Source organism: Cnephaeus nilssonii (assembly GCF_951640355.1).
Source record: "Cnephaeus nilssonii genome assembly, chromosome: 7".
In the NCBI taxonomy this organism is placed as follows: Eukaryota; Metazoa; Chordata; class Mammalia; order Chiroptera; family Vespertilionidae; genus Cnephaeus; species Cnephaeus nilssonii.
In genome coordinates, this window is record NC_137078.1 from 92,540,692 (window position 1) to 92,565,758 (window position 25,067).

A 25,067-nucleotide genomic window follows, 5' to 3' on the forward strand; every position below is an offset into this window, starting at 1 on the left:
CTCCCTGCGGATTGAAAAAGCCAGCCGTGTACTCAGTTGCCAGCCCTCTCCGCGCGTGCACCTCCCTACCTCTGCACTTTACTTCCGCAGCTCCTCTGAATTTCCACTTAGCCAGCCTTCCTGTGGTTCTGGATAATGTCCGTTTTGTCTTTTAGTTGTAGTTTTGAAGTGGTTGTACGAGGCAGCAAGTTCAGGTGTTTACCTATGCCATCTTGGTTTCTCCTGTTGCATATTTTTGCTTTTCTCTCTCTCACTGTGCTGGGAATCCTGGACACTGTTTACTGTTGGTCAGCTGCCAGCTGGGGAGATCTAGTGCTGTGGACTGCCCCATCCAGTGCATCTTGTCACTGAAAGTTTAGCATCAAAACAGAATGATGCAGATGTAATCCCTGATGCACATAAAAAGTTATGCTCATGCTTCTATGCTCATGCTTCTATGCTCATGCCTTTGTAAATGTGTATGGAACCCAAAGAATACACACAGGCATCCCCCTAGAAGTTGAGGATCACTCAACCTTCACATTAGTGTGCTTAATCCACTGAAGGGTTGTTCTGTCAAAGTCCAGAGTTTGTGGCAGCTTTTTATTTGGGGCTTCATCAACTTCCTTCTTACTTGCCTCATAAACAGCCCATCTCTTTATTTTTATTTTTTGAAATTTATCTTTATTGTTGAAAGTATTACAGATGCCCCCCTCCCCCACCATGGACCCCACCCTCTAATTCCCTCCCATACCTTCCCCAGGCCTTTCTTGCAATGGCCCATCTCTTAGCTACTGACTGGAGCCTGTGCTGTTTTCTAAGCCTCTTTCTGTCCATGATCTATGGCTGTTCTCTCTCTCAGCCTCCATAGCTGAGAAGTGGCCTTTCTGACAGCTTTTCTCCTCCAGGTTTTCTCCTGATGTTGAGCATGGCTTAGAGGCAGCCAACATTTCATATATTGTGACCTCAAAGCCCCCATTTCTCACCTCCAAAATGAGGATAATGTAAATGCTAGAGTGCTTAACTCATTTACCTGGGGTATAACAAATGTTCATGATCCTCCAATTTACATAATGCTACAGTCTTCTGATTTGCCAGAGACTTACTCCTCATTATTCTATCAGGTTAGAGGTTTTAGTTTGAGGACATTAGGATGTCCTTGCTGTCTGGTTAAAAGAAGCCCGTAGGTTCTCCATAGGCAAAGATTGATGCATTGTCTTTTCTTGCTTTTGGTTCCTGAGACTTGAACCAAAGCCCTTTGATTCTCCCTTGTCCTGACTCTTTGAGTGGTGGTCCTTATTAGTTAGAGTTTCTGCTCCTAAAGCAGGCACAGGCTTGGCCATAGACCTGGGCTTACAGCGGGGTAACTTAGAACAAGCTGTTTAACCGTGTATAGAAGGGTAATATAAAGCGCTTAACTAGCATAGTACTTAGCACAGAGTAAAACAATAAATAATAGTTGTTAGAGTTATTACATAGAGTTTAATGAAACTAAATGGGATAGTGTCTGTAAAATGCTTCATATAATTCCTGATCTAAATAGACAGTAAATGAAATAGCTTCCTTCCCCTTAAGGGAAACGCAGTGCATTTGGATTCTAGATGCTGTGGTCCACATGTAGCGAAATAGAAGTTGTCCACACTGCTGAAGCATTACTTGAGACCAGGTATTCAGATCTTTGTATTTTGGGGGCCTATTTACAAGTACCTTTCTTCAACTTTCTCTGCTCAGGGAGAACCCATGAGGATTGTTTATCGAATGCGGGGGCTGCTGGGTGATGCCACTGAGGAGTTCATCGAGTCCCTGGATTCCACCACAGGTGTGGCCCTTTTCACGGTTATTGCTGCATGTTGGGTTGAGGTTTGGGACCAATCAGAGGTTCACGTCCTGGGACTTAGAGGTATTCTGGGCAAATACTCTGAGCAGAATTGAGGGGAGATTACTTCTCTTGACTGAGGAAAAACACAGGTATCTATGGCCTGATTCACATACCTCTGGGGTTGGGAAGAAAAACACACACCCAGCCTTGGGGAAAATAATGCAATTAGCAACAAATTTGAGTGTAGATTTATTTTTAGCTTAGTTTTTTTTTTTTCCCCATTGATGGTTGTGGTACTTATATTTTCACATATTTGAGTAAATTTAATTGACTTGAATCTTTTAAAAAGCTACTGAGAGTGAGGTGGTGTAGTTTAATATACAACATTGACCCCTTTTATTGGCTGTCTTTATTGGAGATATGAAAAAAGGGAAATAGCTACCAGCCCGGAAGAGGGCTGTCAGTTTTATGCCCATCTTCACCTTTTCCTCTATGTCTGCTCGGCTTCCCTTCTCCTCCAGATGAAGAAGAAGATGAAGAAGAAGTGTATAAGATGGCTGGTGTGATGGCCCAGTGTGGGGGTCTGGAATGCATGCTGAACAGATTGGCAGGGATCAAAGATTTCAAGCAGGGACGACACCTTCTAACAGTGAGTTGGAGGCAGTAAGATGGGACCAGCCTTCTGCTTTGGGAGAGACCCCTATGGAAAGAAGCTTGTGGTCATTGTGCCATTTAACTGTAGAGGGCAGCATGGTGCCATGGACCAGTGCAAGCCAGTGAAGGCAACTTCCCTGAGCTCCACATCTAGGCTCCTTTTCTTCACTGCCCTCTTCCTGGCCCACTCCCCAAAAATGCCAGTATGATGGCAGCCTTTGCTAAGTCCCTTTAGTCACTTGTGGAACCAATGTCTGATTGTCTTTTCCTAAAAAAAAACAGTACTTGTGTCTGTTATTTTTACTGCTTTTTAAATTTTGTAAGTAATCCTTTCATTTATTGTAGGATTTTTGTCTGATTACTCTTTGGTCTCATTAGAAAGGAAAGAGGATTTCAAAGGCAGCACAGATTTTTACCTCTAGTCGCTGTGAGAACATATATTACTGTGCCGTGTCTTAAATGACCTACATGGTTCTGAGCTGCCACAGACCATGAGCTTTGGGATCTTCCTGTTGACTATTAGTTAAGAGTCTTGAGTTAGTACTAGAATTTCCCCCAAGGCAGCAGAGCATCACCTGTTCCATCCTCTGCCAGGGTTTTAGAGATGGTGGGGACCTACCCAGCTCACAAGAGCTACTTTTGGAGAACGTTGCTGTTTAAATTGCCCCCTGGTATGGGATCTCAGCCTCCTTACCATGTCCCCTTAAGGAACACTTCTCGGCTGCCCTCTGGGTTTCAGGAGGAGTACCTGCTGATTATACATGACCTCTCTTAAGCATTCCGCTCCTGCTTGTCCACACATCTTCACTCTCAGGTGGTTTCATGGGTGTTGACTGGCTTTTCTTGTCAGGTGCTGCTGAAATTGTTCAGTTATTGTGTGAAGGTGAAAGTCAACCGGCAGCAGCTGGTCAAGCTGGAAATGAACACTTTGAATGTCATGCTGGGGACTCTAAACTTGGTAAGTAAAGAGTGTGGGCTGCAAAATATAGCTAAAAGTCCTGGGAGGGGGGAAGACAGCTCAATTTTGGACTCAGATGAAATGGACTGTGGCCTTTGCAAGCGCTTCATTTATCTGTCTGGATCATTCAGGTGTCTCTTGTCCTACTTGCTCACCCCATGTTGTCACCATGACACCCAAGAGCTTCCTTGTCCCTTTCCTGAGTTCAGATCAGAGACAAGAGGAAGTTAGTCATTAAAACAGTACAGACCACACACCGGTGGAGAAGCAGTGCTACTCACCTCAGGGCAACCAGAAAGATCTGTGGAGCATCACATTTTCACTACCCTCAAAGCCCACATGCTGTCTCTCTCTGAGAACATGAACACACACAGTCTCTGGGAAGTCAGGCCATGAAGGACATCTTTGAGGAGCAGATCCCATAAATGAGTGGTTGTGTTGCTGTCCCCAGAGTGACTGTGTCTCCTCCTACAGGCCCTGGTAGCTGAGCAGGAAAGCAAGGACAGTGGCGGTGCAGCTGTGGCCGAGCAGGTGCTTAGCATCATGGAGATCATTCTGGATGAGTCCAATGCTGAGCCCCTGAGTGAGGACAAGGTGAGTGAGCCCAGCCTGTGCTCTGCAGACCCTGGGAACCTGCACTGTCTCATTGCCAGCAACAGGCTCGTTTGTGTCTCACTGTGTCACCCAAGAGTGACTGAACCTGCTCAACTATGGGAATGGCAAGGCTCAACTAATTAATGGTGACATCGTTGCATTAAAGCCTGAAAGCTGTGGGTTCAGAGGAAACAAGGCTGCTAGGGATGTTCTTGCACTCAGAAGCTGCTCATTAATGGAATTTTACATGTTCCAGCTGATAGACAGTCCAACCCTTCACCTCACAGCGGAGGGAAGTAAGCCCAGAGAAATGCAGTGAGCTGTTCAGTCGAGAACCTGGGTCTTCAACTCCCAGTTCAATTTCTCTTCACTTACTGCACCATTGCTGCCCTCCATTCTTACTGATGCGAATGTTTTGGCTAGAGATATGACGAATAAATGAGTATCAGGGAGCCTACATTCTCTTGAGGGAGCGGAGATTGTACTTTGAGCACCTGTGACTATTAACAAAGCCATCACAGAAATTCAAAAACTAATTTATCAAGTGGAACTCACTGTTTATTGCCTAGGTAGTACTGAGACGGTTCTTTCAGGGCTGCTTCTGATGGCTGATGGAAGTGCTGCAGCCCAAGTCCTGACCCCATTAAGGGCCCTCCTATCCTCTTTCTATTGCAGGGCAACCTCCTCCTAACCGGGGACAAAGATCAGTTGGTGATGCTCTTGGACCAGATCAACAGCACCTTCGTTCGCTCCAACCCAAGTGTGCTCCAGGGCCTGCTGCGCATCATCCCCTACCTTTCCTTTGGAGAGGTGGAGAAAATGCAGATCTTGGTGGAGCGGTTCAAACCGTACTGCAGCTTTGAGAAGTATGTTGCTTGGACTTCATATGGCAAAGGGAGAGTCCCCACAAAAGCCTTGAATTGGTTCTGGGAAACTGAGGAAGAATCACCTGAATTTTGATCAGATTTTTACATGCCAGTCTGGCGGACCTTTAAGGGGCTTAATCTAATTGGAGAATCCATAGTGAAAACATATTGTGTGAAATTGGCTCTGCAGAGAAGGCGAAGTGGATGTAAGATGGGAAGGGGGTATGACAAGCTGGGGAATGGAGGACGTCTGAGGGGGAGACGTAGGAACCAGATCAGTTAAGGAGTTTAGACTTGATCCTATAGCAGTGATGGCGAACCTATGACACATGTGTCAGCACTGACACGCGTAGCCATTTCTGATGACACGCGGCTGCTGAGGCGGCCGCATGCCGAGGATGAAACATTTGCTGCTCCTGAGGATGAAACGTTTGCGAAATAATGTTTTTTCCTAAAGTGACACAGTACCCGAGTTATGCTCGGTTTTTTGGCGAAGTTTGACACACCAAGCTCCAAAGGTTGCCCATCACTGTCCTATAGACTGTTGAAGGTTGTTCAGCTTATGCTAGTCCTTTCACACCTTCAGACTCTTGGCTCTTCCCACCTAGGTATGATGAAGATCACAGTGGCGATGACAAAGTCTTCCTGGACTGCTTCTGTAAAATAGCAGCCGGCATCAAGAACAACAGCAATGGGCACCAGCTAAAGGACCTGATTCTCCAGAAGGGAATCACCCAGAATGCACTTGACTACATGAAAAAGCACATTCCCAGTGCCAAAAAGTAAGAAGCGGCTTTGGCAAAGTGACTGCTTTTCTTCCCCTTGTCCTGGTTCCTTCCTCCTCCATCATCTTGGCATAATTATTCCCCTTTGCCCTCCTTGGGGGTCTCCCTCCTCTTCTGGAAAGGACCAAGGTGACTCTCAGCCACTGCAGAGTCCTTTGGAGCTCTGGGGAAAGGATGAGAGCCCTTTGGTTTCTGTTCAGAGTACTCATCTCCCTCTGCTTCTCAGCTGAACTGGGTGGTCCTTTGTGATTCTTGTGGCACTCTTGGAGGGTCATGTCTTAACATATCAGAATCAACAGCTGGATTCTAGGTAGCCTTTGCTTCTCTGGCCTGCTAATAAGCCGTTCTTTGCTTTGCAGCTTGGATGCTGACATCTGGAAGAAGTTTCTGTCTCGCCCAGCCCTGCCATTTATCTTGAGGCTTCTTCGGGGGTTGGCCATGCAGCACCCTGCCACCCAGGTGAGTAGCCAGCCTGCATGTATGCCTTCTTCTGGAGACAGGACATGTAGAGTGAGGGAACCATACACTGTCTCCTCATCTCCCAGGACTGAGGAAGATAACTGCCTTGATAGCCTTGAGACATGACTTGCCCTGATACGTGAGACTTCTAGAGTGGAAGACACTCTCAGAGGTCATCTGGCTCAGCTCTCTGTGGGAAGGATTAAGTTTCATTTGTGATTTCCTCATTCAGCTCATTCCTACGTGGGGCTTCATTATCTCAGGGCAGCTGAGCAGCAGTTGGACTGTGAGTGTGACTGGCCCAAGTGTAAAACAGTTTCGTTTTCTGGCCACAGTCACTGGGACATTGGGAATATCATCACCCTGTTTTCTGCTCTGTGTCAGGCAGCTGAAAACTGTGCTCAGAGAGGCCCACCTATTCCTCTCTGTAGCTCATTCCTGATAGCTGCCCACGGGCCAAGGCAGCTGTTATCACTCACCTGGGCAGGTGGCCAGGCTGGGGTTTTGAAAAATTGAACTTTTTATTTCAAGATAATTATGGATTGACATGAAGTTGTTAAGAAATAATACAGAGATGCCTGGCTGGTGTGACTCAGTGTTTGAGCGTCGACCTATGAACCAGGAGGTCATGGTTAGATTACTGGTCAGGGCACATGCCTGGGTTGTGGGCTCAATCCCCAGTGTGGGGCATGCAGGAGGCAGCCGATTGATGATTCTCTCTCATCATTGATGTTTCTATCTCTCTTTCTCTCTGAAATCAATAAAAAATACATTTTTTTAAAAAGAAAGAAAGCATACAGAGAAACCATATCTATACCCATTATCTAGTTTCTCTTAATGGTAACATCTTGAAAAACTCATAAATATCACAGCCAAGATGCTGATCTTGGTGCACAATTCAGGACTGTTTCAGCACCACAAGGATCCCTCCCATTGCACTGTTACAGCCCCACCCACCTTCCTGCACCCCCACGCCTCTGACCCCCAGCAGCCACTGATCTGTTCTTCATTTCTATAGTTTTGTTATTTCAAGAATGTCATATAAATGCAATCACACAGCATGTAACCTTTTTGGGACAGTGAATGGATTCAGCAGAGATCTAGGAGGTAGAATGAATGGACTTGGAGGCTGATTGCACCTGGGGAGAGAAGAAGCTAGATTAATCAAGAACTCTGCTCAGTTTTTGGATTGGGTGACAGGGTGAAGGTGGTGCCATGAAGGAGGTGAGCTTAGGACAGGTCTGCTGATAACCAGGCTTATTCTTAGTTACTAAACTGAATTACTTAGTTACTAAACTGGAGGTTTGAAGTGAGGTGGACAGAATTCATTAGGTTAGACTCTCAACATATAGTCTGTCCTCCTAACTGGAATGGAAGCTTCAGGAGGATACAGTCTTTGTTTCCCCAGCACCTAGAACACTGCCTCACACACAGTAAACAGAGTGGTGAATGTGGGCTACCTCACCGTAGGCAGTTGAACTGTGGGCTTGGCTTTTAGGAGCTTGAGACACAAGATGCCCTGTAATTTTGCTGAACTGTGTATTTGAAGCCATGAGAATAGATTTATGAGCTAGTGAGTGATCTGATTGAGTGCTGAGCTTTCACATTGCAAGTTGGCTTCGTTGTTTTCAACTTATTGTCAAATATGTAGTAATTGTCATCAATTCACTTGTGATGTGGGTGGTGCAGAGTTCAGTGAAATGCTGCTGTTCCCTGTGAGCTCACCTGGAGAGCTTTTTCAAATGACACCTGCCTTCAGTGTTCTGATGGTCTCTAACCCCAGTTCAGAGTGTGGTGCTAAAGTGCATTGATTGCCAACCTTCTCCAGCACAGCGGCTTCTTAATACATTTTTAAGTGTTTTCTTATCTCCAGTCCCACTTGTAGTTGTACCTCTAGTATCCAGAGGTTGAGAAAACTCCTGTGCTGCTGAGTGTGGTGGCCCCAGATGAAGACCTTAGCACAGTCCCCATGAACCTCAAGGGCCTGCTAAGCTTGGTGGTCACTGAGTTCACCACTTAGGACTCATCAGGTGCTGCTTCTCCAGGGAATCTTACCTGCACCCCTTTCCCCGTGCCTGGATGCTTTGCATGTTGTCTCATTTTAATCATCACAGGAGCCCTGGCATTACCCCTGCTTTGTAGATAGAGATGCTGAAGCTAAAGAGCATAGTGATGGGTCAGAGGTCCTTGGCAGAGCCGAACCCGCCCCCATTTATCCAAATCTCTCAAGGTTTAGAATGAAAGGATCTGATTGAAACGAGCAGATAACACGAGGTTGTGTACATTCCATCGATTTTCTGAACCTTTAAGCTCCTGGGAAGAATACTTGTTTACATAACTGGAGGCCTGTGTCTCTGGCCCCTTCTTGGCAGGTTCTGATTGGAACTGACTCCATCACAAACCTGCATAAACTGGAGCAGGTGTCCAGTGACGAGGGCATTGGGACCCTGGCAGAGAACCTGCTGGAGGCACTGCGGGAGCACCCTGATGTAAACAAGAAGATTGATGCCGCCCGCAGGGAGACCCGGGCTGAGAAGAAGCGCATGGCCATGGCGATGAGGCAGAAGGCTCTGGGCACCCTGGGCATGACGGTAAAGCCAGTCCCTGAGTCCCCAGTTCTTGCCACCCTGCTGAGGAGGTGGCCGTGGCACAATGATTTGTAATTTGGGACAGAGCTGGAGTTGGGCATGGTGAAGCTTAAGGCTGGACGGAGGAAGCGGGTGTGCTAGGCCCTTCACCTTGCTAATCTTCCCAACAACCCTCAGAGCTGTGACTGTTACTGTTCTGTCCAGATGAGACTCAGATGCTAAGGGACTTTAGTTCATAAAAACAGTCAAAATGGTGATGATAGCCATTGTTTATCGAGGATTTACTATCTGCCAAGCACTGTGCTTATGCAACTTACTTGTAAGATTTTATTTAAGCCTTCATGTGGTTCTATAAGGTATTATTATACCCATTTTCTAGATGAACTAATTGAGGCTGAAAGGTGAAGTAAATAAGCCAAAGCACATAACTAATAAGTGGTTGACAGTATTTTGAACCCCGGTCTGTGCACACGAAGGGCTCTGTGCTGTTTTCACTGTCCTGAAGCCTTGGAGGAAGCAGTAGGCCTGTGAGAGCCTCCTCCAAGCCAGCAAACTGAGTGTCAGCAGTTTTAAAACTCCCATGGGAACAGTAAATGATTCATAACGCATCAGCCCTTGCCAGCTGAGAGTTGGTATTGCTGGCACAAAGAAGGGGCTGTTTTGGTGGCAAGTGGCGGCTTGCCAGGGTTCCAGCCGGATGGTTTCTCTGCTTCAGTGGTCCTGCAGGAAGAGAATAGCAGGGAATCCGGGTCTTTACCCTCATTAGTAGCCAACTGAAGAGATTCCTTTTGATGCAGCCATCCTTTTAGTGTATGTGGAGGGTCAGCCCTGTCCTTGAGCGTCCCCGAGCTAGGGTTGAGGGGGGAGGGGTGGAAATCCCCTTCTGACATGCCACCTGGGGTTCCCCCAACAGACAAACGAAAAGGGCCAGGTCGTGACCAAGACGACGCTCCTGAAGCAGATGGAAGAGCTGATTGAGGAGCCGGGCCTCACGTGCTGCATCTGCAGGGAGGGGTACAAGTTCCAGGTACAGCTCTGGGCCTGGGCCTGGAGGCCCAGCCTGCTCGCTTGCTCTGGTGGTGGCCCTCGCCCGCAGGCCTTTGGTTCTTAGATTGGCCAAGGCTTGCTTCTCGGCCACTCGTCTTTAAAGGCAGGAAGGCGCACTGCCTTCATCATCACCATGATCGTAGACAACAAGCACGCATTGGATTCTGTCTTGCTAGGCCCCATGCCCAGAGCTTTATGTAATTTTATCCTTAAACTTGTAAAAAGTCGTGTTTGTGGCTGAGAACAAAGGTCATGGGACAGAGCCAGAATTCTGGGCTTTTAAAAACATACATGCTGTTTCCCTTCAGGACACCTGGGGAGATCAGGCTCCCCCAAACTAGATTCTTACCTGAAAGGAGCAGAGCAGCAAGTGACCTGTTTGCTCCCCTATAGGCCTAAAAGGGGTCCCCTTTCTCTAGCCTCTATTGACTACTTAGCACCCAAACTATTGAAGGGCAGTACCCTGGACCACAGGCCTGCTGTAAACACAGGCTCTTTGGAGCTGCCCAATAATTTTTGAAAAGCAACCGACTTATCAAGAAGGCACTTTATTCATTTTAAAATAAATAAAGCAAAAAGAAAAGAAGGGCAGTTTAAACATACATTTCTGTCTTCCCACCCGCATAGCGTCTGCTTTAGTTTGGTTGCTTCTCTCACTGCCCAGCCGAGTGCTTATCCACGGGCCTGGGGTGCTGGCTGTCACCCCCTCTCCTGGAGTGTCCATGCCTAGGAGGGTAGGCATTCGGATCCCTTCAGCTCTGCTTCACCTGCTTCCAAAGCCTGCCATGGAGTTTCTCCTCACCTCTCCTCCTTGTTCTGTTGTCTGCAGCCCACAAAGGTCCTGGGCATTTATACCTTCACCAAGCGGGTAGCCCTGGAGGAGATGGAGAATAAGCCCCGGAAACAGCAGGGCTACAGCACCGTGTCCCACTTCAACATCGTGCACTACGATTGCCACCTGGCAGCCGTCAGGTAGGCCCTGGCTCTGGGGACGGGTTCCCTCAGTGGGCCTCTCCCTCATCTGGGCTTCAGCTCCAGACCTCTGTTACTTCCCAGGTGTAGGCAGCTGCCAACCCTGAAGTTTTAATGCTGTTCCTTAGTCTCTGGGGAGTAGGGTGTTCTACCTTTAACCATATAGGCTGAAGAGCCATTCTTGCCAGGAAAATACATGTGGCTTTTGGCCCAAGGCTGGTGAAAGCAACATTACTTACCTGAAGCAATGAAGCCTGCATTTGCTATAACAGGGTTACACTTGGCTAATTCTCTGTGTGGCGTCAGGAACATGGGCTAACTTCCTTTGTGTTAGCAAACCCTCTCCAGTCCACCTGCCCAGGTGCCTGGTTGCTCAGTTAGTTCCAGCAGCCACTCATCCCTGCTCTCCTCCCATCCAGGCTGGCTCGAGGCCGGGAAGAATGGGAAAGTGCCGCCCTGCAGAACGCCAACACGAAGTGCAATGGGCTCCTTCCGGTCTGGGGACCCCACGTCCCTGAATCAGCTTTTGCCACTTGCTTGGCAAGGTGAGTGTTGAGCATTTTGCATGGTAGGAAAGGGGATTCCCAGGAGTTTGGGGGGCGGGGGGCGGTCATCTTTCAGCCCAGCCTGTGGTGAGACCATTTCCTGTTGCCTTCATTGGGAATCCCTGTCTCTACTTGCTGGCAAGGGGCTGTTCGGAACAGAGGGCACTCTGCTGAGGTACCGGCACCCTCAGGGTCTGTGCACCATGGAGAATTTCTAGTTATTCACTACTCTCCACCTTTGTTGATCTAAGGATATCAGACCCGGGATGCCTGACTTGGTCCCCGAGGCCAACATTTCCCAGAGTTCACTTCTACGGTATATGCCTCTGAGGGTTAAATAATAAAAATTAATAGCTCAGTGGCATGGGCTCCCTTGTCCTAAAATGCAGAGTAGCTGAAGCTTCTGTGAAGCCCTTGCCTCTGACTGCTGCCTTGTGGAGTGGTGCCCACCACAGGCTCTGGTTTTAAAGCTCAGGGATGAAAAGGTACTTATATAAAGCTAGTACCCGGTAGTAGTAATGATGGAAGTAACAATAGGCAATATTGAAATGCTTACCATGTGCTATTGTTAGACACACTCTACAGATGAGAAATTGTGGCACAGAGAGAGTGAATAACTTGAGGTCACATAGTTAATAAGGCATAATAGATTATAATGTAAATTGACATAGAAAAAGCCTTTATTTGGAGTTTGGGGAGATGATTCTTAGAATAGATTTCCTGGTCAGTCAGAAGGGATAAGTTCTACCTTTCTTATTCCAAAATGTACTTCTAGATGTGGCCATAATATGTTCTGTGACCTTGGTCTCTCAAGAAGTGGGTCCCTCAAAACCAGTGGGTTCTTATCAAAGCTTGGAGAGCATCACTTTCAGTCACAGCAGAAGTGAAACGTCCTCTGCTTCCTCTTCCTACTGGCTCAGTCCTTCCCTTCTACTCTCCCTTTCATCCCGCTGTCCATTTGTGCAACCTGTGCAGCCAACAGGGAAGGGGGTTTCCACCAGGGACTTGCTTCTGTTTCAGCGCTTGTTCTGCTCCCTCCCAGGCACAACACTTACCTCCAGGAATGCACGGGCCAGCGGGAGCCCACGTACCAGCTGAACATCCACGACATCAAGCTGCTCTTCCTGCGCTTCGCCATGGAGCAGTCGTTCAGCGCGGACACCGGCGGGGGTGGCCGGGAGAGCAACATCCACCTGATCCCGTACATCATTCACACTGTGCTTTACGTCCTGAACACGTCAGTATCTTGCATCCCACTGGGCACCATCCAGCTGCCCCCACACCTCCCATGTGTCCATATTCACCTTAGTTAGTTCCAGAGCCAGTGCCTAACCTAAGGCAGCCTTTGCTGCAGGAGGAATGTTCATCCACAGCTTCTAGGTGACTCCCTGCTAAAACTGTCCCATCTCCACTGTGGGCAGCCAAGGGACTGACCTTCAGCTCAGAGAAGACAGAAACGGGGAGAAGCCAGACCATCAAAACTTCTACTTCCACGTAGCCTCTACTTCCACTCCCAGCACTCTCTTCTCTTGGGTGGGAGAGGTGCCCACAGTTACTTCAGGGTGTTGCAGGGGAGGGTGTCACATGTAGGGGATGTGGCAGAGCCATGAGCCTGTTTCATAAATGGAAACTGGACTTGCTTCCCCTGTTTTCTCTCCAGTGAGTAATGCTTCTGGCAAGTGTGAGGGGAACGAGGGGAGTGTTAAGATTATCTGGGAAAGTCAACTGACAAGGAAAGCCAGGAAAATTAGATTGTATTTTATCCGGATGTACATTAGCGGTAGTTAGGTTGATATGTGAAAGTACAATTTTAAAGAAGCACTCAGGGGTAGAGAATAATATTTTTTTATTCCACCCAAGATTTCAAAAGCAGATTTAATATACTTTAGCTCTTAGGTTTGATTTATTAAATGGTTTCATATTTTAGGCCCCAGATCTATTGGGCAGAGTACTGACAGGCTGTGTACAGTCACGCAGGCAGCTACAGTTCCGTTTAGGCAACAGGACAATCTGTCTCTTGTTCTTGCTGGTCTTCTCTCTCCAACAATGTTATCTTCTGCTTCCCTCCTATTTCCTTGTGAGTTAAATGGCTGACCTCCAGACCACAGGTTTCATTGTTAAAAAGATGCACAGGTGGGTCTCCATCAGTGCATTACATCACCCGCTAAACTGTTTAGACTGTTACAAGAAACACCTGCATTGCTGACAGCACAAATGTTCCCATCCCAAACTGCTGCAGGCCTGAGCACTAACTGCGTGTTGTGGCCTTGGACAGAGCCCTTGGCTTTCGCAGAGACATGTCTCTTGTTGACAGCTAGGAGGTAGAGTGGACTGTTCCCCGGGGCGGAGAGCTGACCCAGGGCGGGGAGCCGGCACGATTTGCCTGGCAGAACAGAGCCGGTGATTTCAGGTGTCACTGAATGCTAGACATTTTAACTCTTCTCAAGCCTTGACAGTGGTGAGGGAGTTGGCTGTCATTGTTACCTCGGTCAGTTCCAGGCTGACCTGGAAGCTTTACTGAGAGGCACTCTCTTATCTGCAGACTGCTTCCCTACTCACTCCACGTTGCCACGGCCTTGGCCACGGGGCGGCTGAGGGGGTGACTGCCTTTGGTGGACCATTTGTGTATGAAGGCAAGTGTGTGACACCATGATCCAGAGCAGGGCTGAGCAGGTCTGCAATGGCAGAAAGCCTCTGATTCCCAGTTCAGGAAAATCCAATTTACTCACCGTTCCCTCTGCACCACTCTTCAGAGAGCAGGTGTGCTCGCACTGCCCCCTGCTCCCCACAGCCAGTTGGGCAGTGCTGTCCGCACACCTGGTAACTGTGATTCTGTGGCTCCCAGTGCTGTGTGGTTTATCTCATGGCATTAGGACAGGGCATCAAGCACTCCTGGTTTGAGAGCACCATCTGGGTTATAGGAGAGAGAGTAGCCAGAAACACCTGATCGGGGGGCGGGGAGGGGGGGCAGGGGCGGCTCCATGGTCTCATTGCCGCGTCAGTGACCACTGCCAAGGCTTCGTCCTGGAGGGAAGAGAGTTAACTAATGCTGGGGAGGCTCTGGGCCAGGCGGCCTGGGTTTACAGCCAGTTCTTTCACGCCCCAGTGTGTCACTTTGGGCAAAATATTTTCTCTGTGCTGTAGTTCTGTGAGACTGGGATAGTGCCGGTACCTGTTCCAGGGTTATTGTGAGGATGTCCACATGAAGCTCTTAGAATGGTTCCTGGCGTTAAAGTTCATGATCTCATCGTCCCTGCAGCTTGGGCAAGATTTGGAACAAGAAGTGGCGCTTGCCTGGAAGAAGCTGTTCTATTGAAGGGGAGAGGGCACAGACACATAGGGAAACAAACCACACGGCACGCCGTGGGAAGCAGTGGTGTAGATGGAGTGTGAACAACTTGGCTGTAATAGGACCACGCTGCATCAGGGAGTGCAGGCGGCGGGCCCAACCAGAGATTCAGGATTCACATTGGCTCCATCACCTACTGCTTGGTTACCTTGGGCAAATCACCGTGGTAAAAAGGTGCTAGCTGTCACCTTCCAGGGTTCTGAGGTCACTGGTGGTGGAGTGTTTGTGAAGGTGCTCAACCCGCAGGGTGCTCAAGCCAGCAGTTTGGAATTCTGTCAGAGCTGAGCTGGGGGCGGGGAAGGGCCAAGGAAGATGCCACCTAGAGGGGCTTGGAAGGGAGCAGCCCCACTTGGAGAGGTGGGGGGACGAGTGTGTGTGGTCTGTGATCCAAGCGTTCAGGACACCCGAGAGAAGAGAAATTGACACATCCTCCTCCCCTGTTTCTACTGGTCCCTGGCGCCTGCCCTGGCTTCATCGTGCTCTTTTGTTCTAGAACCCGAGCAACTTCCCGAGAGGAGAAGAACCTCCAGGGCTTTCTGGAGCAGCCCAAGGAGAAGTGGGTGGAGAGTGCCTTTGAGGTGGACGGGCCCCACTATTTCACAGTCCTGGCCCTCCACATCCTGCCCCCCGAGAGGTGGAGAGCCATGCGTGTGGAAATCCTGCGGAGGCTGCTGGTGACCTCTCACGCCCGGGCAGTGGCTCCAGGAGGAGCCACCAGGTTAGTACCTGCTTCAGGGACCGCCTCCTGCCCCCTGTTGCCTGGACGGTGTATTCCCAGTGTGTGAAAACTGCCAGGCAGTGTGTGTGCGCTAAGGGAAGGCATGCTCATTTGATTCAGTCATTGGTCCTGACCCCTCCGTCTGCGACCCCAGGTCTAGGCCCGATGGCTGGCAGATGCCTGCCCACCTTGGTCTGGTGTTCAGCCACTAAAGAGGCAGAGCCAGGCAGAGCTCTGGGCAACATTTCTAGAGGAAGCCAGCCAGGCACAGGACAAGGAGCATTCGGGCCTCTGGGACTCAGACAGGTGACAGGTTTCCCAGGCGGCTGGTCTGGCATAAACTAGGAAAACCTCCGCATGGCTGCGGTTGGGGAGTTTCTTTTCGGATCATTAAAAAATGCTCGTCATCTCCCTCCTTGGTCACATTCCTGTCCTGACCTTGCATGTTCCACAGCTCTTCTTTCTCTCCTGTTAATGTGGACACCTCCCAAAGCCGGAAGTGGTCTTTGTTTTCATGACCTTGTGCTGCGATTTGGGTTACATGGGAGGTGTCCTGAGAGAAACATCTGCAAGGAAGCCCTTGAGATGCCCACATGGATTGCCCCACACTCGGTGGACTCCGTGGGCACCACTCTTGGCTCTCAGTGGCTTGTGCAGGCTGCCTGCCCGCGCGGCAGAGTAGGGGCGAGTTTGTCAGCTTGCTTCTGCCACCGGAGGAAAATCTTCCTTCTGGGAGAGCTGTCCTTGGGAGTCTGCTTTCGCTGGATCCGAGGGAACATTCCCACATTTGTGGGCCGAGGGGGGCCTTCAGGCCCTGATAGTGACAGACCAAGTGGAAACAGCCAGTGCCTGAATTGGCTCACTTGGTATCTTTACTTCCATCAGCTCTGCTTTACCAAGGGCTGCTAGTCAGGCCTCCCGCCCGCAGGGAGGCTGGGTTGGAGCTCTGTTGAGTCAGGCCAGCATCAGCTTCTTTGTGTGGAGCAGGAGGGGTGAGTCTTGTTAGATTCCTATCTAACCCCTGCCCCCATTCCAGGCATATCACTTCCAGTGTTCCCCGAGAGACCGAAGCATTCATAGTTAACTAGCCGCCAGAATCACAAGTCAGATCTGGCGGATACCAAGTTGTTGATAAGCCAGGCTGGCCTGCTTCCCTAGCACATAAAGTGGCATTTACTGGGCACAAGCTCTCAGTGGCAGGTGTGAAATCTGAGCCCACAGGAGCTGTTTTGCTTTCAATTAGGAGACTGGAATTCATTACTGTCCCAGGCGGTTAAGGAAAAGCCGATTTGGTCACAGCTTAATTAGGCAATCCAGTGCGAGCTAGACTAAGGAGTTGCCATTTTCTCTGTAGCAGTTTAGTCACCTTTACTAATTAGCCTTAAATAATTAAGTTGGGCAGGGTTATTCAAGATTCCTGCTTACCAAGGCAAAACAGTCACAGAGAAGGACCAAACTTGGTGTGATGTGGGGGCGTGAGCGGGGCGCTCCTAAAACAGCCTGGAGGAGGAGCTGGGCATTAGCACGGTATTGGGACACCCTCCGGGGAGAGGCCTCGGCTGGGAGGGTATTAGAGGTGTCATCTTGCTGGTTGGGGCAATGTCAGTGGTGCAGGCTCTGTACATTATGGAGTGGGAGGCAGTGGCAGACACACAAAATGTGGCTCTCGGCATCTGCACAAGAGAAGCTGACCTCTTCTGCGTGTTTTACATTCGAGGAGAAAGGTCCTCTGCCTGGGACTTGCTCTTCATGTTGTTCACAGAGAAATGGGTCATGGGCCTCATCCTCAGGCCCACCTCACAGTGGTTTCACTTTAGGCTGTGGCATCCTCAAGCTGGCAGGCAAGGGAGAAGGTGCATCGGGTGGAGGGAAGGTTCAGGAAGCATATTTCAGCAAATGGAATTCTCCTTTTATTACTTTCCTTTTAAAGAATTTATATTTACTGACTCCTAAGTGTGATGGCCTGTGCCATGTGACACTGTCCCTTTACCTGAGGCCCATACGGTATAGTTTTAGCTTCTGTGATAAGTAGCATCGATGCTTGTCTGATTTTTATGATTCTTACACCACACACACATTCTAATACTGAATTCTAGTCCCTTTAGTTATGGGCTCTGTATACAGCATCCCCATCACAAGGGTTTAACTACCCTTTACTTACTACAGATGTGAAACCAGTTTGCAAACAATACCTCTTGTAGATTTGGGTGCTGGAAACCAATTCTAGCTCCGCTACATCACTCCCTATGCAGCGAGGAGTCTGGTCTTTCTGTATTTCACAGTGGCTGCACCTGATGTAAGCATTCCTCACCGGCAGTGCCTGCCGAGGAGGCGGTGGACGTGGTGGCAGATAGCCCCGTGTTCTGAGGGACTGGCTGGTCCTTAATCCTCAGCTGCATCATGGGATTAAGTAGGGGCAGGCGATACTGGGTAGAAACTAAGAGGTGTGGTGAGCAGCTCGCTCGGGATTATCCCGGCATTGGGAGGTGTTGGGCGGTTGTGTCCTCCATCCTGGACGTTACCATTGCTCATCGCCACTTTCCCACCAGCTCGCTGCTTTCAACACAGCACGTGCTGACAAATTGCTGTACGTGGTGGCTTTAGGTCTGCTGACTAACACTCCTCCCAGACTGAGGAGGACCTTGTTTCCTACCTCATCTAGATCCCATCAAGTCTGGAGCTCGTGGGGTTACACACAGCAACATGTGAGTCCTTGGCCTCTCCTTAAGGCAGTTGCCTTTCGGTTGTCATGTCGCAACTGTGTCTCCCTTTCTTCCAATCTACCCTTATTTGGAAGAGAGTCCATGCTAAAGCTGAATATTTCAGGGAACGTTTTTGTAGTAAGTAAATCACTGGCTTCAGAAGGTCCTGCCCCCTGAGACAGACAGTGACTAGAACTGAGTGACCCCCAGATTACCGTGACTCTCCCCCTGCTCCCCAATGCTTTGCCCTGTCCTGTGAGGACCCTTCCAGGGCCTGCATGACATGCAATGGGATGTTCTTTTCAGGCTGACGGACAAGACAGTGAAGGACTACTCTGCTTATCGCTCCTCCCTTCTCTTCTGGGCCCTCGTCGATCTCATTTACAACATGTTTAAGGTAAGGGTGCCATTGGAGGCTCAGCAGTATCAGGTGATGTGTTGCTGGCTCTGACCCTGCCTCAGCTCCCAAGAAACCAGCGCCCCCGCTGCGGAAGGGATTTACACCAGCCTCGACCCTTGCGTGTCTGTGCTCACTCCACCACCTGGTCTGGGGCCTGCTGGAGACCTGCTTCTGCAGGAAAATCTTCCCTCCCGAATCACCTTTGTGTGCTCTTGTCCCCCCAGTTTCGATAACTCCATTGCCTGTTCAGTGTGACTTATTCCAGCCCAGCTTACACTCCTCTCTGCCTGGAAGGAATCGGGGTTTGGGTGGCTCCTTTCACAATCTGAATGAAACAGCTCAATTAAGGCATCTTGACGAGTCCCTTTTCTTTGGGAAATGCAGGTGTGACGTGTGGGGAGGAAAGAATGCAGTCACTTGTTGTAGCTTGTAGGTTCAAGTGACCCAGTGTGTAATGAAGGGGCTGTAAGAGGAGTGAAGTGAAGTTTTATTGTTCCTGGAAGCAAAACACATCCTCCAGGGAAAACTCTGGTGTACATAGGAGGGCTCTCCTTTCACGGGCTGATGTGGCTGCCTGACTCGAGGCATTAAGTCATCCCTCCTTACGCCCCGGCCTGTCTCCTGTTTGTTCTTGTAGAAGGTGCCTACCAGCAACACAGAGGGGGGCTGGTCCTGCTCGCTAGCGGAATACATCCGCCACAACGACATGCCTATCTGCGAAGCTGCTGACAAAGTCCTGAAGACCTTCCAGGAGGAGTTCATGCCAGTGGAGACCTTCTCGGAGTTCCTCGATGTGGCTGGTCAGTGTCCAGGTTCTGTCTCTCTAAGATCTTCTGCAGCAAAACCTGTTTGTCTAAGTGGGGCTGGCCATAGCTTGTATCTTCACATGTCAGATAACACAGGTGAGAACTCGCCTGTCGGCCACCAAGAGATCTGGGAGCACTGATAACAAGAGCAGCAGCTCTGCACTGGGCTGCCCGCTGCATTTCCCTGTCTGCAAGGCAGCCCTGGGTGAGGCAGGCCTGTGGTCATCCCCACTTTGCAGATGGGGTAACTGAGGTGCTGAAGATTAACTACGTCTACAGTGGGGCATCGCTGCAAATTGGTAGAGCCCCCTTGTGATTCCTGGCATTTTATGACAACTCAGGGAAGGACCATGGAGCTTACCTGTCTTTCTCCTGCCTCTTATGTCACAGCTGCCCCTGGGGAGATGCGGAAAATTTCAGATCTGATTCTTAAATGGTGAACATAAAACACCAGAGCAAAGAGCATCTATGACTGTAAGAATAGGGCAACACTTTGAGCTCTTGTCATATGAGACATCCTCAGTTCCTTATCCCTCAGCTAGTAGACATGAAGTTCATTATCTTTCCTGTGTACAGATTCCTTATACAACAGACATGTATTTTAATTGCAAATACATTAAAAGTTGCTTGGATTTCATAACCAAGCATCAGGTGACCACAGGGGGAGGTGACATGGCCGCTGTCTGGGAAAATACACCTCAGACCACAGATGTGGTGCCCTCTCCGGCTGTGGGCGCTGTTGCCTTACAGCCCTTGTCACTGCTGTCTGTCCAGTGTAGGGCTCACGGGGCCGAAGCAGAGGGCCCACACAGCCTGACTCTTGGGAGCTTATGTTGTTTTCCCCTGACGCTCATTGTGGGAATGCTGTGACACGTAAAGAAGCAGGGGAAACATTTCCCCGATCACACTAATATTTTTCTGTTTGTCCTCTGGGAACTAAACTCTCAAGGGTTGGAATGATGCTCTGGGTGAATTTCTCTTTCCTCCCAGCTCAGCCCCAGCTGATGGAGTTCCCCTAAAGCCTGGGGCTTGCATTTTGTCCTTTGCGGTGGCCTTGGTGGGAGCTGTGCTTTGGGATGGCCTTTGTCGGTGCCCTCCATTATCAGAGGTCACGTGCTAGCCCTGCTCCCCCCCGGTTCCTTCGTTAACTTCTCCAGGTGCTCCCACGTGCATCCTCCAGCCTTGACTTCCTACCTTAGCCACTCTCCCTGCTTTCTTCCCAGGAAGTGACCCCTACAGATAGAGGTGGCCTGTGTACGTGTGTCCTCAGGGCCGAGCACTGTGTTTGTCCCCCAGGGGTCTGGTGAATGGACTAGTAAACCAAGACTGCCAGTGTGAATGTACGAGTCTGAATAAGAGGAGGGGGTGGGCCAGGCAAGGAAGGGGGCCAGCTCAGTTCGGGGCTTTGCGTCAGCCCCGGGCCTGGTGGCAGCACCCCGGCCCGAAGCAGGGGGGTGCAGGGAGGCTCTGGCCTTCACTCGGAGGTCCTGTTTTCACAGTGTGACTTCATTACTTTGTTTAAACTGGTAGAAAACCTCAGAACATCAGACACACCCTACTTGAATGCAAGGACAGAGACACCTTCCAAAACCAGCATGAGATGGTGCCACCCTTCCCTGGGTTGCGCAGACCTGGGGAGAGGATTTCCGTTTGCATGCTGCCGGGCCTTGGGGGGATCACTTGTGTGGGAGGGGCAGGGGCAGCGGGGGACCTGATGCTGATTGAGCACCTTCTGTCACTGGCACTTTCACATACATGCCTGACGTCATCCCCACAGCGATGAAGCAAGGACTCGTCACTGTCCCTGTGTGATAGTTGACGAAACGGAGCTTCTGAGCATAGGCAGCTGCTCAAGGCCCAGGGCTGGTGGCTAAAGCTCCGATGAGCCCGGATCCTATACTCTTCTCTGCCCTCCAGCCCTCCAGGGCGGTGGTGTGCACCCTTCCCAGTCCAGGTCCTTTTCAGAATGCGGGGAGGGCTGTGGACACTTCCATTTACACGGTGGTCCACGGACCGGGCTTAGAACTGCTCCGGGCGATTGTGGGCCAGCCTCTGCCCCGCACCGCCCTCACACAAACGGCAGTGCCGGTTCCGGAGCAGCCTCCTCTTCCAGAACATGGCGCGGTGACTCTCGCCCCAGTCATGGCCGAGCCTCCAGCCAGCAGCTGTCAGAACTTGTTGGAGTACAGTGTGTTCACTTCGAGGATGCGGCAGCCGTGACTCACGGGCTGGGGGCCATGCGTTCCTGCTCCTAACAGCCTCTGCCTCTTGTTTCCAGGCCTGCTGTCAGAAATCACCGACCCAGAGAGCTTCCTGAAGGACCTGTTGAACTCAGTCCCCTGACGTCCCCGGAACCGCTGCTGACCCTCTGAAGCTGGCTGGCCTCCGCCCTCTGTGTTCCTCCCTCCTGTGCATCGGTTCCCACAGGACGCCACACCAGTCCCCTCCCTCCTCCCTCCCTCATCTTTCTCGGAGTGGCTTGGGGTTTTAGGCTTCCTGTTTTATCTGTGTGTGTGGTGCACTAGCTATGAAGTTGTTTGTAACCCGAGCCACGGAAGGACTTGTACATACCTAGGAGCCATGAGTTGTCCTGGCCAACTTAATACTTGAGTGTGCACATCCTGAGAAATAAACGAATGACTTAATACACATTGAAAAGGGAGGTGTTGACTGCTGCTTACACCCGTCCTTGGTGACACGGGCCACACTTCTCCTGGCTGCCCAGCCCTTCCGATGTCAGTACAGGAAGACTGGCCTTCACCATCTCTGGGCCTCTTGTCGGCATCAAACAGAGCCTGTCTCTTTCCGGCCAGCAAGTCGGGGCACCGCATTTGATGAATGTGATCTTTCCTAAAACAAACCCCTTGGCCTCTCTTAATGTTTTGGCCTTAAGAGCTGGAACCCAAAGACGCGTGGAGCCCGATGGTTTTCTAGTCCTCGGCGGAGGGCAGGCCCGTAGGGCGCTAGCCTTTCTGCAGCAAGCGCATCGACACTCCTGCCCACTGCGAATCGGGGGTCCTCGGGCGACTTCTCTTCGGGGCCGCTGCTTAGGAGAGGGCCTGGGGTAGACTTAGAGTCAGAACAGTGAGCAGCTGCGCTTTGCCGCACTTCCCTCTGCCGGGCCCAGTGTGGGCGGTTATTTCTAGCCTTTCTGACGGCCCCTCAGGAAAGGGCCACTGAGCCAGCGTCGCTTGCCAGGGGCTGCCCACCGCGGCTGCCAGGGCGGCAGGTTTGTGCTCTGACGCCGTGTCCTCAAGCACTGTGGCTCCTGTCCCTGGGCCTCCGGACCTGCCTCCCCAGCTCCTGGGCAGCGTTCCCCTCTGGTGAGGCAGCGAGGCCCACCCAGATGGCCCTGGGAGGAAGAGCTCGCCAGTGCCGTCTCCTCTCCTCCGTGACTGCCCTGCCGCTGCTGCTCCGAGGGACAGACTCCCCCGTCTTGATGTCCAGTGTGTGGGGCTCCATCCTCAGGCGGTTCCTCTGGGCCCGTTTCAGAGATTTCCACAGCCAGGACCTGTCTCTTCCCAGAGCCTCTGACGAAGTCGCCACAGGCAGGCGTGAGTGTCCTGCTTGGGGCCTACCCAGAGAGACGAAAGGCGTTTGTTGCAAGAGCCCAGCTGGCAGCCCTGGCAGACGAGCGTGTGTGATTGTGTGCACAAGTACACGTTGGCATGGGCGCTGGCATTGCTGGGCGATGGGCTTCTGAGGGACGGACTTGGCTGAAAAAGGGGCGCAGCATCGCCCCAGCCGTGTCAGGTGCTCACTTGGTTCAGCTCCATCGCCTCCTGTGTGCAGTCTCCATGCCTGTAAGTGGGAAGTTGTGTCTGTGGGGTAGGGTGGTTGCCAGGCTTACATGAGATTATCTGCCTGCTATGTAGTAAAAGGCTGCTCTTACTATTAATGAATTCACCTTCAGTCTACAAGATTCTGACTCTTTCTTTACCGAAGCGCCATGCCTCAGTGAGGTCCAGACATGTCTGGAGGAGGCAGATGAAGGACTTGGTCTCAGGGACCCTGACTTCACACGCTGAGTACAACAAGTTCATGCCCTCTGGCGGGCCCCTTGTCTCCCCTGCTCTGAGGGTCTCCCCGAGGGACCATTGCAGGTACACGTAGTGGAGTGGCTGTTATATAACATCCTGGTAGCGAATAAACTGGCAGCTTCTGGGACGGCGAAGGGCGCGCGGGGAAGGTGCGGGGTGAGCAGGGCTATGCCTGCTTACCGGGTGTCGGCTTGCTGTTCCGTGTGGCACCTCTATAGGCTGAGCTGTGCTCAGAGGGACACCTCGGGGCACTGGTGTTGACGTGGCACCTTCGGGAGCTTAACTTTTTTTCCCCTCTGCCTTCATTTCTTGCAAAGGCCTCAGAAATTTGGCCCCAACCCAAGTCATCAAGCCTCGTGTTTTCATTGTCCCAGCTTCCCCCTGCTGCAGTCCCTGACCGATGTGCAGGCAGGGGGGACTCTGAGCCCAGGGCTGGTCACAGCCGCCCTGAAGGACAGACACCAGGCAAAACGCAGTCTCTTCTGTCCCGAGCCATCTCTGGGCTCATCCCTCTTGGGTTCCTGTCTTCTCAACAGGCGACCCCAGCGGGAGTTCAGAGGTTCCAGACTGAACGGTGCCTACTGCTGGCTGCAGTGTTTAAGCCCCCCAGTCTGCATTCAGCTGGAAGGCTGGAGCGGAGATGCCACCTCCTTCCCCCTGGAACGCTGAAGCCTCGGTGCCTCGTGGTCTCGTGTCTCTCCTGGGCCAGCTTCTGAGTTCAGTCTCTATTTGGAGGCCCCTCACCCCAGTTTTGTTTGCTGTGACACCAGGGTCTGTGCTGGGTTGTTTACGCTTATTTCTCACATCAACCCTAAAGTTAGGTGGTGGTGTTCCCACCTTACAGATGAGGAAAGGGCCCCAGAGGAAGGGACCTGCCTGCCGGGAGCCGGGTGCTGAGGGAAGAGGGGGTGGGACTCGGCATGGCTCCACTCACCACCCCACTCGCGTCTTCAGTGTCTGCCTGGCGCAGGTGCCCTGCTGAGTGCTGAGTGCACAGCGGGGCATCCACAGTCTGTCCTGTGGAGCTTAGATTCCCGTGAGGGGCAGAGGCAGAAAGCATGCCTGTCCCAGACTAAACAGACCCATCACGTGAGCTGACTTAGTCCTGGATGGCCACCAGATGTGGGCATTGTGGTGCTGGGGATGTGCCAGGCTCCGGAGGGGCCCAGCGGTGCTGTGGGGCCGAGGGCGAGTCTCCCCACCTGTCTGTGAGGGTGGGAGTGCTGAGCTAACATGGGAGAAAGTCCTAGAATTGGGCACGGCCTGGGCCGCCCGCTGGGGCTCCAGTGGCCGGTGTGGGCGTGCTCCCGCAGAGAGGACCGCGGAGTGGCTGAGGTGAGGAGTCGCCTCCCCTCACCTCCCGGCTGTCAGGACAGGCGTTCAGCCGCGGCCCATGCACACCCCCCCACTCATGGGCACACACACACACACACACACACACGGCCCAGGCACATGCTTGCCGCACTTGCACGGAGCCCGTTGCGTGGTGATGCTTGTTTGTTTCCCGCGGTTATTTCTGTCTCTGCTGCTCCACGGTCCCCACCCTGGGGGCTACTCCCTCTCCTGCCCATCCTTGTCTCTCGTCCCATCTCGGAGCCTGGCCCAGGCTTGTGAGCTGCCAGCTCGCCCCCTTGGCTCCCCGACAAGCCTGGAGCCGCGGCAAGGCGTGTCCAAGTGCAGAGCTGGCTCCTGCAGCTCAGGGTGTGGGACCCCCCCCCCCTCCACCCCAGAGCAGTAGGACTCAGCCTGGGAGGGGTGTGTGCCAAGGACCCCGGGCTGCAGCAGC

The 25,067-nt window shown here is 51.4% G+C and overlaps 1 protein-coding gene across 4 annotated transcripts in view; it reads left to right on the forward strand.

Moving 5' to 3' along the window:
• UBR4 (ubiquitin protein ligase E3 component n-recognin 4) overlaps positions 1–23,160 on the forward strand; it is a 120,754-nt gene extending 97,594 nt beyond the window's left edge. For all 4 annotated transcript variants that reach the window (XM_079777440.1, XM_079777443.1, XM_079777442.1 and 1 more), the window contains exons 91-106: positions 1,711–1,798; positions 2,320–2,447; positions 3,303–3,410; positions 3,885–4,004; positions 4,680–4,870; positions 5,479–5,652; positions 6,015–6,114; positions 8,487–8,705; positions 9,616–9,729; positions 10,579–10,721; positions 11,141–11,266; positions 12,309–12,503; positions 15,109–15,333; positions 18,342–18,432; positions 19,073–19,235; positions 21,520–23,160. In XM_079777440.1, coding sequence (XP_079633566.1) covers positions 1,711–1,798; positions 2,320–2,447; positions 3,303–3,410; positions 3,885–4,004; positions 4,680–4,870; positions 5,479–5,652; positions 6,015–6,114; positions 8,487–8,705; positions 9,616–9,729; positions 10,579–10,721; positions 11,141–11,266; positions 12,309–12,503; positions 15,109–15,333; positions 18,342–18,432; positions 19,073–19,235; positions 21,520–21,584 — 2,250 coding nt within the window. In that variant the 3' untranslated portion in view covers positions 21,585–23,160. The remainder of the gene's footprint in view (positions 1–1,710; positions 1,799–2,319; positions 2,448–3,302; positions 3,411–3,884; positions 4,005–4,679; positions 4,871–5,478; positions 5,653–6,014; positions 6,115–8,486; positions 8,706–9,615; positions 9,730–10,578; positions 10,722–11,140; positions 11,267–12,308; positions 12,504–15,108; positions 15,334–18,341; positions 18,433–19,072; positions 19,236–21,519) is intronic.
• The last annotated feature ends 1,907 nt before the right edge of the window (positions 23,161–25,067 follow it).